The sequence below is a fragment of the Chiloscyllium plagiosum genome, unplaced genomic scaffold, assembly GCF_037043375.1.
Source record: "Chiloscyllium plagiosum isolate Xiang-an unplaced genomic scaffold, Cpla_swu_hap1 HiC_scaffold_32, whole genome shotgun sequence".
Classification (NCBI taxonomy): domain Eukaryota; kingdom Metazoa; phylum Chordata; class Chondrichthyes; order Orectolobiformes; family Hemiscylliidae; genus Chiloscyllium; species Chiloscyllium plagiosum.
The window spans coordinates 5908492-5924388 of record NW_028270170.1 but is presented as its reverse complement, the minus strand read 5'-3'; the positions used below and the strand labels follow the sequence as shown (position 1 = coordinate 5924388).

The 15897-nt window shown below is 42.4% G+C and overlaps 1 protein-coding gene across 3 annotated transcripts in view; it reads right to left on the bottom strand.

The window, feature by feature from the left end:
- The window catches only part of igf2bp1 (insulin-like growth factor 2 mRNA binding protein 1), a 175663-nt gene that overhangs the window by 70953 nt on the left and 88813 nt on the right, over positions 1–15897 (bottom strand). Inside the window, exon 1 of one of the 3 annotated variants that reach the window (XM_087977739.1) lies at positions 15585–15701. The exons of 1 other annotated variant lie outside the window; for it this stretch is intronic. In XM_087977739.1, coding sequence (XP_087833865.1) covers positions 15585–15589 — 5 coding nt within the window. In that variant the 5' untranslated portion in view covers positions 15590–15701. Of the gene's footprint in view, positions 1–14389; positions 14785–15584; positions 15702–15897 lie in introns of those variants that run through there. One more of the 3 variants, XM_043674803.2, reaches the window with a different exon arrangement.

Genomic DNA, 15897 nt, shown 5'->3' with positions numbered 1-15897 from the left:
CTCAGCCACACAACATGGAGGAAAGCCCCCTCCCCCCACCTTTCCTGGAAGATTGGATCCGTGAAAAAAAAGTGTTTAAATTTGCAAAGTTGAATTGGAACATTCAGGGGAAAACATTTACAGGGTTAAGCAAAAAAAGGGCATGTCCCATGGACTAAATTGGAAGCTTTTCCAAGACGTAGAGGTATATTGGGCTGAAGGGTTTCTGTCTATGTTGTATTATTCTATGATTCTGTTACAACAGCTTTCTTCCTCTTCTGCATTCAATCTACATCCTTTGTTGTGGATTTTCACTCCATTTAACATTTCCAGTAAGGTTATTGTGATATCAGCCATGACTTATTGGGAAACACCTTCACCTCTGATTTAGAAAAAATATCACTTTAATCCCACTCCAGAGATTTGAGCAGGACTATCTAGGTTGATACTCAATGCTGAGGGAATATTGCACGGTTAAAATTGCTGGCTTTCCAATGAAAAAAAGCCAAACTAAATCCTGGCCTGCCCTATCAGGTGGACTGTAAATAATCTGATGGTTCTATTCAGTGAAGGGCAGGAGTGTTCTCCTTTATGTCCTGGCCAATACTGCTAAAATAGCAGTAACCAATGTGTATGTGAGATCTTGCTGTGCACAGTATTGGTTACTGCAGGACAGCAGTTACTACATTTTCAAGAAGTACTTAATTGGTGATGAAGTATTTTGCGATATCTCGAAGGAATATAAATGCAAGTCTTTCAATAATGCCAATATGTATTCATAAAGCACCATCAACATGGCAAACCATTCCAAATGTGTTACCAAAAACTGGACATCAAGCCACCTGTGGAGACGTTGGAACAGATGTTGCTGATGGTCCGGGTGTTGACAAATGGACAAGGAATTCAATCTCACCCAGAATCTCGCAATGATGGTTGGAAGCCATTCAACCCATCACATCACTGCCAGCTAAGACAATGCTATTCAACCTCATTCCACTGTTCAGCTCTTGGTCTATAGCTTTGTTGGTCAAGGCAATTCTAAATCAGTAGAGGTGAAATTAGTAAACAAATAATAGACAAAGTAATTGGATGGGACTTGTGATCTTAATGCTCATACATGTATTTTTGAGCTATATTAGTCAGTGATTTCTATAGTATGAAAATCAACACCATGCCCAATTTTTTTATATTCTCAACAAGACACCTGCAGGGCCATTTTCACATTCCAGGATTGTGCATACCCGAGGGACATTATCACTCTGCTCCCACTGAGTTATACTGAGACCTGGAAAGGTATAACAATGACTGTGTGTACACTTCAGCTAAAAGCCAAAACCCAAGTCTCACAAAGTCAAATCAATTCATTGTTTTACTGAAATGTGCTGGACTAACCTCCCATTAGTGACTGGGATTGCATAACAGGTCAATTGGAGAGTTAATCCGATGGGGCACAAGGTTTCCCATTAGTTTATTGCATAATAGTGTACTAACTGAGATTGATTAGAGTTAAGATTTAGAGTGGTGCTGGAAAAGCACAGCAGGTCAGGCGGCACCCGAGGAGCAGCTTGACTGGTTCTGCTTTTCCAGCACCACTCTAATCTTGACTCTGATCTCCAGCATCTGCAGCCCTCACTTTTGCCTGAGACTGGGGTGGGCTATGTTAGGAAATTATCAGAATACCTTAAGTAAGAACTTGCATTTATATGGCACATTTCATGACTTCAGGACACTGCAAAGTGTTTTACAAGGATTGAAGGATTTGTGAAGTGTGTTCATGGTCTTAACTAGGGATGGATAATTTGTTTGCCAGAGATTCTCACATCCCTTAAAAGATGGTGTTCCCGTGTATTTGTTGTTCTCATCCTTATAGATGGAAGTGGTATGGGCTTTGGAGGTGTTTTCTAAGGTGCCTTGTGAATTTCTGCAGCAGTGTGTACTAAGCGTTGGTGGTAGAGTGAGTAGATGTTTGTGGATGTTGGACATACTTAACAGGTTTGGCAGCATCTATGGTGACAGAAACAAGAATTAATGTTTCAAGCTGATGGTTATTCACTTCTTCGGGTGTGGAATTAGAAAGCAATTTCCAACACATAGAGCAACAGAAATCTGGATCCCAGTGACACAGAAAGACTGCAGATCAACTGAAATGTTTGAAATGTTTTTAGGGTTGAGCAATGAAGTCAACAATGGAAATGAGGGGAATGGCCTTGTGGAATTGAATAGCTTGAGGGTCATGACTTGCTAGGAGAAAGTGAGGACCGCAGATGCTGGAGATCAGAGTTAAGGGTGTGGTGCTGGAAAAGCACAGCAGGCCAGGTAACATCCGAGGAGCAGGAGAATTGACGTTTCAGGCATAAGCCCTTCATCAGGAAGACCATGGCTTGCTCCCAATCATACAAACATTGGTCGACCATTTGGTCCCTCAAGCCTATTCTGCTATTCAATAAGATCATGGGTGACCCATTTGTAACCCTGGAATGCCTATTTAAATGGGCGGCTGTAAATTGACAACCAGATATCTCCACTGAGGCACTATGAACTAAAAGAAGCCTGGTGATGCACAGATGGCCTTTGTGCGCTTGTTTGTTGTAAATGTGAATGAATCGATCCTTTACAAATATCGGGTGAAGAAACATCACGAGTGCATTCACACACCCTCAATGGTGCATCACTTTAGTCTGTCCTGAGGAATGCTCCCTATTGTTTAGGGAGCTCTGGCTGTTTTCTTCAACTGTGCCCAATCGCACCGCAGCCACCCACCTCCAGCAGTCCAGCCTGTGACTGGGTTGCAATCAACCTCCAGGAATGAACATACAGATGTGACCAATTTCCTTGCCTTCGAGGCACACAGTCCACCTAATCATATGTTATTCAGAAGTGTTATTGTCGGGGCAATTTAAATGTAAAACCAAGAGACAAAACTTTTCCTGGGCTGCAGCTGGTTTCATGAGACTCATACAGAGATCAGCATCGCCAGGCCAAAACAAATTTGGTCTTTCGGTTTTTACTCAAAACAAATTCAAGGCCATTTTTCCTTCCCAAACACACTCATTGATCAGGGTCTATCTTTCAGGAGGCGTGTACTAGCTTTCAATCCCCTACCATCAACATTGACCAGAAACTGTAAGTGCCATACAAATACCATGTATACGTTAGCACAGCTAGGAGTTCAGCAGTAACTCACCTCCAGGCTCCCCAAAGTCTGTCCACCATCAGTTGTGAGGAAGGGTCACTTGACCCGAAACATTAACTCTGATTTCTCTCCAGAGATGCTGAGCTTTTCCAGCAATCTCTGTTTTTGTTTCTGTCCACCATCTACAAGGCACAAATCAGGAGTGTGGTGGAATACTCCTCACTTGCCTGGATGGGTGCAGCTCCAACAACACTCAAGAAGCTCAACACCCCATCAAGGACAAAGCAATCTGCTTGATTGGCACCACATCCACAAACATCTATTCACTCTACCACCAATACTTAGTACACACTGCTGCAGAAATTCACAAGGCACCTTAGAAAACACCTCCAAAGAGCCCATACTACTTCCATCTATAAGGCTGAGAATAACAAATACATAGGAACACCATCTTTTAAGGGATGTGGGAATCTCTGGCAAACAAATTATCCATCCCTAGTTATCCTTGATCAGATTGGCTTACTGTGGAAGTGATGCATATTGGTGTGAGTGGATGCAACAGTGCGTGGACGCAATATTGATGAGCTCCTTTGGTGACTAAATTCTTACTGTTGCTTATTTATTATTCTCTTGACTGCTGATCCTTCCTGAATGAATTAAGGAAATATGCTATCTCTTTGGTGTTACTCAGGATAACCACAATGTACTCCCTGTTGGCCCAGCTGTGGACTCATAGAATTTCAGTTTTCATAATTTGACTGGTTTCTCTCCACATTTTAATTATCAGTTAGTCATTGCAAAGTCATTAACCAGAATATTAGTCATATGTAAATCTTAACATTTCATTATTCATCAGAAATCCACCCTGGTGAAGGTCTTTGTCTGAGTGGCTCTTTTTCTCTTTGCACTTAAATGCTCTGATTCCCCATCTCTGAACCACTGCAGCTCCTCACCCACCTGACCCTCTCTGACATCACTGTGTTGATTTGCTGGATATTGCCCATCCAATGCGACAAAGTGAACCAATCAACAGACCTGATTGGTCACACATGACAACAGAAGAACAAGTCAGGCAAAGGTGATTGCTCAGGAGGATGCCAGACTGTGGTGGTGGTGGTGAATGAAACAAGTGTTTCTATTGGTTATTGTTTGTGGATCTCTGACCTAAGTGACCCAGTGCCACACAGGGGTAAAGATATCCCCTGGAATGGAATTACCAACAAGTTTAGTGTTTGAGGTTTGTGATTTTTCTTACTCACTGACCCAGAATTTCCTTTTCCAAATGGATTGGAACAAACTCAGAAAATGATGGAGAAACTGAAGAAGAGACTCATAGGACCTGGAAACATTAATTTAATTTCTCTCTCTACAGACCTGCTGAGTTTCTTGAGCATTCAGTGTGTTTTCCTAAGTTTTAAATGCTCAGCTGACCAGGACTCAAGGATTTGAATTCTCTCCTTAAATTTCTTTGACTCTGTACCTCTCTCTTCACCTTTTAAGCTGTTCTTCAAAGTATCCATTATTTAATGGAGAAATAGCGGTGGACTAGTAATCCAGAGACCAAAAATTTGTCTCATTCACAAATATCCTTTAAAGAACGAAATCTGTGTTTGTACCCAGATTGGCTTACAAGTGACATCTCTAAAAATAATACTATTTCCAATTATCAGTTAAAGTTGGTGGGGTTAACTAACATATGTCTAGATTTAAGTCAGTCAAATAATCAATAGCTTTACTCATTTGAAGATATAACTATCACTAACATGATGAAATATTTCTTCTCATGAAAGAACTTGTTGAATGCCCCAAAGCTGATGCTTTGGACCAGACTTTCACAGGTGAGGCAGTAGCTCAATGTTTCCCAACACCGTACACTTGCCTTGTTAGACTTGTCAAAAGACCTCATCACATCCAATTCTTCCTCTGGGGAGGTGGCACAAGGGACGTAGGACAGGGGAACAGGTCAACCTTCCGGGTTGTGGATGGGGCTGAGGGTAGGTGATTGCCAAGGCCTCTATTGAGCCTGTCTTGGTCCTCTGTGACTCTGACCCAAGTGTCATTGGGCTATTAAGTCTTATGGTCCTTGCCCACGTATGGAAACTCATATCCCCTTCTACCTCATGCCTAACATCCACCCCATGCCCTCCCACCCCATGCCACCTCATCAATAATAAGTAATGTCTTCACCCACCATATCCACTCATACCCCACGCCCCTTATATCTTTCTCATGCCACTTCCAAAGCCAATTAACCAATTTCTACAATCACTATACCTCAGGGTCTATCTGAAAGTAAAGACAGTAAACTACAAACAATCTTATACAACTGTCCCTAATACACACTCAATCGTGAAAAACACTCGTTCATGAATTCCATTAAAGTTTTAAAATCTCAAATGGTTAATCTCAAACAAATACATTCCTATTTAGACTGCACATCAAAGACAGCTAAACATTGAATACCCTGTTGAAACTGTTAATCAAACTGTGAACTGAATATCCACTGCTGGGGTATTTGAAGCATTTGAAACTCAGCCATGCATTCATAGTGGCATAATAACAATGCTCCGGAAATGTCAATGCCTTCACATTTCCTTTCATTTATAAGGAGCATGGGATTTAAAAGAATTTCAAATGTTTATACTTCAACTGTATTCACTCTTCAAGAGAGAGTATCCATCCATTTAATTGAGTCATGACACCCACCCCACATGTTAAAGCCTATGTAACAGCCACAAGGGGGTCTTCTGAATTCAACACTGGGTTCAATGAGCCAGCTGAGTTCAGGTTCCCTCGGCCTGACCTCCAACTTACCACTGTGAGCAGAAATTGAAACTATCACATATGCAGCCAGGATCTCTGCACCTGGATCCAATCATTTTTAAAGATCAGTGCAGTCTACTTAATTCTGGAAAAATCTGGTCCTTTCTGTCTGAATTGATGCTGAAATTGATTGTTTAGCCCTTAAAAAACTGCAACTTGAACTCCACCAAACTGAAGATTGACCGGTTAAGAGGCAGTTCATGCCATCGTGTTTGTGTTTAATCTCTGCAGGAACAACTCCCCTTCACGTTCCACATAAACAGGATTTATTCCACTTCAGATAATGATCCTATTCACTGAATCTGTCTCACAGAGGGAATCCTTCCAGATCCTATCCGCTCACTGTGTAAAAACTATTATCCTTAATGTTACTTCTTTGATAGCCAAGTCCGGTACCCATGACGATGTCCTCACCCGGGACATTGGGTTCATGTAACACGACAGGTGACCCCACTACACTATACACACTCACACACTAACACAGATCCTCTCTCATACGCACACACATACACCCTCCACACTCACACCCATGCACGTACCCTCTCACAGGCGTATACCCCATCACACTCACACATATACTTTACCAAGCTTACACACACCCATACGCACACTCTCACACATGCACACACACCCACATGCACACACTCACATACAAACACTCACTCTCTCTCCTACACAAGACACACATATATAGGTTTATGGGGTGAATCTGTATTTGCAGAATTATATTTTAGGTTGCTCAAAAAATGCATAACCTACAGTCAGGCCATGTAAGATTCTGTAAATCCGACTTTAGAAATAGAACCAGCCTGATTCAAGATTGATACACAGACAGACTTTAACCTCACACCTTTAATACATTGTCTGAGCTGAGATGACACATTTTGTTAGAAAACCTGAAGTTATCTTGAGGTCATCAAGTGGTTGAAGGAACAGTGCTCCGAAAGCTAGTGCTTCCAAAAAAACCTGTTGCACCACAACCTGATGTTGTGTGATTTTTAAGTTCTTTTAACAATCACCTTTAATCAGTATCCTCTGGTCCTCATAGAAACATAGAAAATAGGAGCAGGAGAAGGCCATTCAGCCCTTCAAGACTCCACATGATTGATCATCCAACTCCATACTCTGAATGCTTCTGCCAAAGGGGAACATCTGTTCTCTGCCTATTCTTGTTTCAACTTCCTCACAAGCAGTACAATTGATGGCTGGCTAAGGCACTTCGGAGGGCCGCTAATGTCAAACACATTGATCTGGAGTCACACATACGCCAGACCAGATATTGATGGCAAATTCCCTTCCCTAAAGGACATTAACAAACCAGATGGCTTTTCCCCATCAATCAGCAATGGTTTCATGGTCACCACTGATTTTTCATTCCTGATATCTATTGAATTCAAAATCCAACATGTGCCCTGGTGGGATTTGAACCCAGATTCCCAGAACATTAGCCAAGTTTCTGAATTAATACCACCGGGCCAATGTCTCCTGGAATCCCCACTCAAATGGCACTGTGGGTCTATCCATTAGTTGATGATTCAAGAGTGCAGCTCACCACCACTTTTTCAAGGTGCAACTAGGCTTGGGCAATAAATGTTGGCCAAACCTATAACACTCATGGCTCATTAGTGAATTTAAAAACAAAAGAGATTCCATCCAGGCTCCTCGTGATTTTGAACATATTAAGTTTAAAAAAGATATAAATGTTTTTTTGTGTACAGGACTTTTACAAAAGATATTGTTGCAGGTGTTCAGTCAAATTTTAAATAACACAAGGAGGGGTGGGTGGGGGAATTCTGAAATGAAAGGTTGAGATTTCCATTCCCCTCCCCCCAGTTAAGATCGGAAAGTTTGTTCACATTTTGGGCTGTGGTCACTGATCTCAACCAGGGATAGTCTCAGTCTGTCTGGGTGAGAGGGAGGGGAAAATACCCAGCCTTTGTTTCTGCTCCTCATCATTATCCTGTGACCCCTGCTGTAGCATTGGGGAGAAAAAGGAATTGGTGAAATCAGGCTTAGGTATTGCTATTGTAGTCAAATAGCACATTGTTGGGGAGGATAGCAGAGAGGTGTCAATATCTATGCAACTGTAACCAGAATAGAGCAAATAACAGCACCCCACCACATGGGGTCACCGCATATGAGCATGGACCAGATGTTTAAGAGAATAGCTCAGTGTGTAACACTTTTGACACTGTTGTTAGAAGGTTCAAATTTAAATCAGAAACCTATGCTTTAAATCTGGCCAGACACTCCAGTGCAATACTGAGGGAGCGCTGCACTGTCAGAGATGTTGTTTTTCAGAGTGGACGTCAGACTGAGGCTCTGTCTCCCCTCCCTTAAATTGTACAGCGTTGAAACAGACCTTTGATCCAACCAGTCTTCATCAACCATAATCCCAAACTAAACCAGTCCCACCTACCTACACTTGGCCCATAACCCTCCAGACATTTTTATTCACGTACTTGTCCGAATGTCTTTTAAATGTTGTAACTGTAACCGCATCCACCACTTCCTCTGGCAGTTTATTCCACACACAATCTTCTCTCATGTCAATGTGATGGCTTTCCCAACATTATTTTTTTAAATTCATTCAAAGGATTGTGGGTGCCCCTTGCTAGGTCAGCATTCATTGCCCATCCCTAATTGCTTAGACGGCTGTTAACATTCAACCACATTGCTGTGGGTCGAGAGTCACATGTAGACCAGACAGTGGCAGTTTCCTTACCGAAAGGACATTAGTGAACCAGATAGATTTTTCCTGACAGTCGACCACAATTTCATGGGTAGCATGAGACCCTAAATTCGAGTTTATCTTTAATTGAATTACAATTCACCAAGTGCCATGGCAGGATTTGAATCCAGGTCTCCAGAACATTACCTGAGCCTCTGGATTAATAATCTGGCAATAATTCCAAAGAACCATCGGCTCCTCAATTCCCTTTCATAACCTAATTTGAATCTGCCTGAATTGGGCTCAAAGAGCAGTAAGACAGTGAGGCCCAACGGTCAATATTCAAATTACAACCAAACACATTAAAGACAGATTAAAAGCCTCAGTGGGTAGACAAGCAGGAGGCCTAAGGAACACAGCAAGCCAGGCAGCATCCCCTAACCCCCTTCCTAGCCCCTCCCCCTCCTTTCCACTCCTCTCAGCCTCTAGAGTCATAGAGATGTACAGCATGGAAACAGACCCTTCAGTCCAACCCGTCCATGCTGACCAGGCATCCCAACCCAATCTGGTCCCACCTGTCAGCACCCGGCCCATATCCCTCCAAACCCTTCCTATTCAAAAACCCATCCGAATGCCTTTTAAATGTTGCAATTGTACCAGCCTCCACCACTTCCTCTGGCACCTCATTCCATACACGTACCACTATCTGCGTGAAAAAGTTGCCCCTTAGCTCTCTTTTATATCTTTTCCCCTTCACCCTTAAACCTATGCTCTCTAGTTCTGAACTCCCCCACCCAAGGAAAAGACTTAGTCTATTTATTCTATCCATACCCCTTGATTTTGTAAATCTCTATAAGGTCACCCCTCAGCCTCCGACGCTCCAGAGAAAACACCCCTAGCCTATTTAGTCTCTCCCTACAGCTCAAATCCTCCCTAATCAGATTCAGTCCTCCCACGGACCAACCAGGTCATACCCTCTGCCTGTCTTTACCTATACCCACTTCACCACCCTGCCCCCACCAGCCCCTTTACAGCAGCTCCCCTGACACCCACCTCCAGTTCTGAGAAGGGTTACATGCAAAATGTTGACTTCTGCACCTCCTGATGCTGCCTGGCTAACTGTGTTCTTCGAATCTCCTGATAGTCTACCTTGGATTCCAGCATCTGCAGTGTTGTTTATCTTGAAGGAAAACTGTAGCAGTTCAGGCAGCATCTGTGGAGAGAAATCAGAATTTAACATTTCATGTCCAGTGAACCGGTTCTGAAGAAGGGTCACTAAACCTAAAATGTTAACTCTGTTTGCTCTCCACAATTGCTGCCAGATCAGCTGAGTTTTTCCAGCAATTTCAGTTTTCTTTTCTGATTTCCAGTATCCGCAGTTCTTTCAGTTTTTTTTGATTAAGGACAGACTATCTCTTCATTGTCATATTGGCATTTGTTGGGAATTTGCTGTGCACAAATTGGCTACTGCATTTCCAACATCAAACGGGGAGACAACATCAAATAGGAAGCCAACACTTCACACAAATCATTCACTGATTGTAAAGCTCTTTGGGGCATTTGGATGATGGATGCTACATAAATGCAAATTTTTTGTTCCTTTGAAAAGAGTTTTCTGCCTTCTATTGTTTACATCCTAGCCTCTTTATCCCTGCCCTCAGCTCCCAGTGAAGTGAGGCCTTAATGAAGTGAATGATCTTGTGAAAATAAGAGTGTGTGGATTTTACTATGCGTGTGGCGAGGTAGCGGCACAGGGGAATCGAGCCAATAATACTTCATGAAATACTCGGTGGATTTGAGGAAGCAATGCAGCTACTTTAGAACACAAGCAAACACTGGCAGCCACCAGAAAAGGCCCGGGTCAGAGGTCACACAGGACGTAAGTGCACGTCGGGTGAAAAGGATGCTGAAGAAATTTTTGGACTGCAGTTTCCTGTCACTATTGGGGTCTGAAAGCAGATCTTAATTTCCTCAAGCTTTTCTCTCAGGAGGCTGCACCACACTCACAAACTAGTTCAGGAAATGAATGCTCTGAGACACTGGTCATTGGCGGGAAGCTGGGTATTCATTCACAAGTACAAAGCTTGCCCTTGAAGGTGTCAGCTTTGGGTGACTGGCGAGTGAGCTCTCTACTTTAACTTGGAAGGTTGAAGATTCAAGCCACACCCTATAGCTTTTTGGGCTGTGTAGCCGGTTGCAGTTCCAATACCGGGGAGGGCTGCACTGTCTGAGTATCTGTCTTTCAAATGAGATCCTGTCTCCCCTCTCAGGTGAGTGGGAAAATCCCAAGGCATTATTTTGAAGAAGAGCAATAGAGTTCCAACATCTTGGCCAATATTTATCCCAGAGTCAACACTATAAACACATTTTCTGCTAATTATCCCATGGTTGCTTGTAGGAGCTTGCTGTTTGCAAATTGACTTTCACATAATCCTCAACGCAACATCATTGGCTCTAAAGTGTTTTGGATTAATGAGTGAAGCAGGAAAAATATTCTTCTCTTTCAGCACTATTGGGTATTTTGTTAAATTGGAGAAACCTTGGTATCAGTCAAGGCCCACTTTAAGACTCAACCTGGCTCAACATACAAGCTACGTAGAACATACAGTACAGAAATAAGCCATTCGGCCCAATTGGTTGATCTTTACTTTCAGTGTGAGCCTTCTCCTGCCTCTTCTCATCTCTGCCAATGAAGCTATCATTCTATTCCTTTCTTCCTTGCTTACTTATCCAGCCTCCCCTTAAATACAACCTTACAATTTGTGAACCATTAAATGTAGTGGCAAGTTCCACATTTTACAACTCTCTGGGTAAGCCCATATTTTCCTACCTTTTACTGGAAGAATATAGAACACAGTACATAGAACATTACAGTGCAGTACGGGCCCTTCGGCCCTCAATGTTGGAGCGACCTGTGGAACCAATCTGAAGCCCATCTATCCTACGCTATTCTATTTTCATCCATTTGTTTATCCAATGACCATTTAAATGCCCTTAAGTTGGTGAGTCTACTACTGTTGCAGGCAGGGCATTCCACGTCCCTACTACTCTCTAAGTAGAGAACCTACCTCTGACATTTGTCCTATATCTATCACCCCTCAATTTAAAGCTATATCTCCTCATGCTAGCCATCACCATCTGAGGAAAAAAGCTCTCACTGTCCACTCTATCTAACCCTCTGATTATCTTATATGTCTCATTTAGGTCACCTCTCAATCTTCTTCTCTCTAATGAAAACATACTCAAGTCCCTTCGCCTTTCCTCATAAGACCTTCCCTCCATATCAGGCAACATCCTAGTAAATCACCTCTGAACCCTTTCCAAAGCTTCCACATCCTTCCTATCATGCAGTGACCAGAACTGTACGCAATACTCCAAGTGTGGCCGCACCAGAGTTTTGTACAGCTGCAACATGACCTAGTCCCTCAATCCATCTACCAATAAAGGCTAACACACCATAAGTCTTCTTAACAACCCTATCAATCTGAGTAGCAATTTTCAGGGATCTATGTACATGGACACCGAGATCTCTCTGCTGGTGTACACTGCCCAGAATCTTACCAATACTCTTTATTCCTGTTACTCCTTCCAAAGTGAATCACCTCACACCTTTCTGCATTAAACACCATTTGCCATCTCTCAGCCCAGCTCTGCAGCTTCTCTAGGTCCCTCTGCAACCTGCAACATCCTTCGGCACTATCCAAAATTCCACCGACCTTAGTGTCATCTGCAAATTTACTGACTCATCCTTTTACACCCTCATTCAGGTCATTTATAAAAATGAAAAGCAGCTGTGGACCCAAAACAGATTTATTAATGACTTATACCTGATATTTATGGCCTAATAATTTTATTGCATGGAGTACAGCAAAGGCAACAGTAACCAACAATATCCTGCGTGTCGTGCCATAGACTCATGGTCCAAAGCCAAACTGCTCCAGTACAGCCAAAACACTGGCATGCATCCAGTAAAGTGGACAACTGTCCAGGTATGTTCTATCCACAAATGGAAGAGCAAATCCAATCTGGCTAAATCCGGCTATCTCAGTCTATTCTAAATCATCAGCATGATGACCCACGATGCTCAAAAGGCATATGCAGTTATAAAACAATACAAATGTCAAATCCTGCCCAGGAGAAAGCATGGAACAAAGCGTTTTGCCATTATGGAGATGCTGGTGCTTTACAGTGAAGATAAAACAAGAAAGCTTTGCATTTATATATATTTTTGTGACCTTTTTGGGAAGGGTTGTGGGACTAGGGATGCTGTATTAGTGATGTGAATGCTAAGCCAGTAGAATAACATGAAGCGTTTGGATGCTGTGGTTATGAAAACATTTTTCTGAGTAAACTGGCAAAACCTGTCATAGAGCTGGAGGCAGAGTCAAGCGAAGGGATAAAAGAATTGATTGTAGCTCTGTACATGGGACAGTCAGCTGGAACCAAACCCGGGGTGATCGGGTGGGAAGTACAGCAAAGGCTTCTACTATTGCCATCGCTCTTTAATACCTGTGTGGAAATCCTATGACATGACTAGCTGAAGTACAGAAAGTTGGTAGATTCGGAGGCCAATTGGTGAAGATAGTGAGAAGTTGTAGATGAGCAGATCTTCACAAGCAGAAGATCCCCAACAGAAACAAATGCATAAAGTGAATGAAGTGACAAAAGTGTACAGAATGAAAATTTAATGCAAAAAGGGATGAATTTGGAAGAAATAATGGCAGGAAAATAGAGATTGTGGCCAAAACTGGAATGAGTATCACGATTTTCAGAACCTGGGAAATGTCTTGTCAGCAGATGGTTACTTTCCGAAAGAAATGAAAGCTAGAAGAGCAATAGCAAAGATATAAAAGAGACCTAAGAGGCAACTTTTTTACACCGAGGGTGGTACATGTATGGAATGAGCTGCCAGAGGAAGTGGTGGAGGCTGGTACAATTGCAACATTTAAGAGACATTTGGATGGGTATATGAATAGGAAGGGTTTAGAGGGATGGGGTCGGGTGCTGGCAGGTGGGACTAGATTGGGTTGGGATATCTGGTCGGCATGGATGGGTTGGACCGAAGGGTCTGTTTCCATGCTGTACATCTCTATGAATGTTCAATATTAGGAATGAATAGAAATCTCAAGAAAAGCTTCATTGAGATTGTAATTTGGCATGTTTTTGCTGTTACGGTCGGAAATGTGTACTTTGGGCAAAGTGGTTCTGGGGAAGGACAGGGCTGGTCAACTGAAGAGCAATGAAGAAGTTCCCATGTGATTGGATGAGGAAAGGTCAGTTGCGGAATTCAAAAGGGTGGCAACAATTCTGAGGCACGAGAACTTACTGAAGAAGGTGGTTGAAGGAAGATTAGAGGGGCTTAGACCAAGAGGAAAATACAAGAAGATGCTGTTAGATGAACTGCAATTGATAATGGGATGCTTCCAGGAGCAACTAAAGAGGAAGACACAACTGTCCTGTGTGGAAACAGGAGCAGAGGCAGATCACTTTATACATCTCAATGCATTTATAAAACACATGTGAATACTGTACAGGGATGACTGAACATCACAATGTTCTTACAACCAACTAATTACTTTTGAAGTGTAGCCACATTGTCGGAAATGTGGTAACCAACGTGCACGAGCAAATGGCCCATAATGTGATAATGACCAGATAATCTGCTTTCGTGTTGTAATCTTTGAGAAGTATATATTGCTCAGGACACTGCAGCTAATTTCCTTTTTGCTCTTCAAAATCCTGTCATGGGGTCTCCAACATCCACCTGAAAGGACAGACAGTACCTTGGTTTAATCTTTCGTTCAAAAGGCGATACCTCCATGTTCACTCTAAGTCACTCACTGGAATCGCAGCCTGGAGGAAAATGAATTGGAAATCCCTCCCCGACCGAACATCCAGCAGCAGCACATTGCTCACGATGGAGAGTGGCAGTCCATTTCAGTGATTTTGAACTTGACTCAGCTACAAATTATGATTGGCCACTCGGGTGAGATACTAGGCTTCAAACTGTTCCTGTATCCACTAAACAGCTGCTGGAGATCTGACACAAAACAGCTCAAAGAAAAAATACCTTGCAACCAAAACCTCCAAGGAATCCAATACTAAGCGGGCTTTTGTTAAGTTTTTTTTGAGCAAGACATCGCAATGATATCGAAGTTCAACTTCCAGTTTCCAATGGCCTCTTGCCAGGGCTGACTCACGTACAAAATTGAGTGTGCAGAAAAATAAACAGGAAGCAAGAGAGAGAACACGGGGGCAGGACAAGTCAATGTAGAACAGGAGGCTGGCACATGAGCAGTACATAGCAACACAGATGAAGACAGAGTGACATATATTCCTTCATGTCATTCGATTAAACTCCTGGAATTCCATTCTGTTCCTGTGGGTGTACATACATCACACACACTGCAGCAAGCACATTCTCTACAGGAATTACGAATGGCTAACAAATGTTGAACTTGCCAGCAATGCCAACATCCTGTGAAAGATTAATGTACAGTACATGCCAACACAGAAGACTGGCACACATGGCTTAGATGTGAGCAGAGATGCGACACAAACAAATATACAATACATGGAATAGGAGGCTGACCCAACATGCAGCGATTTCACGTGGAGGATTGGCCACATTGAAAAACCTTACTTTTGGGGAGAAACCCAGATTATTATCCATATTACTAAAACCTCATTAGGTTAACACTTTTAACTGTACCACCGAATACTTGTCAATGTAAAGAAAAACATTAAGGAATTGCATCTTATTATGTTATCCTCTTACTTGTATGGTTAGACAAACAAATGGAAATGAAAACATCGAGCCAAACATAACCAAAGCAATTTCAGGCACAATTTCACAATTAAGCCTGAAGCAGAAAGGCTACTTCTTTATAACTACAGAGCAATGTCACAAATAGGCTGTGTCACAAAAAAGGATGTGTACAGTAAGTGGTATGAATGGTTTGAATTAGTCATACTTACCCCATTCTTTAGCTGTAATCCTGAACATTTCTCTTAAGTCATAGAGTCACAAAGTTATACAGCACAGAAACAGATCCTTTGGACAGCCTCATAGTCCCATTTGCCAGTATTTGGCCCATATCCCTCTAAACCCTTCCTATTCATATACCATCCAGAAACCACTGAATTTATGTCCAATCCCCTTTTCAAATCACAACATGTTTCTGCAATATTCTACTTATCTGTTCTCCAGTCCTTGAGCTCGTTGTGGTAATGTAAATCAGTATTCCACCTCCCTCCCCCACCCGCCTCTCTAGTGACACTATAAAGGAAG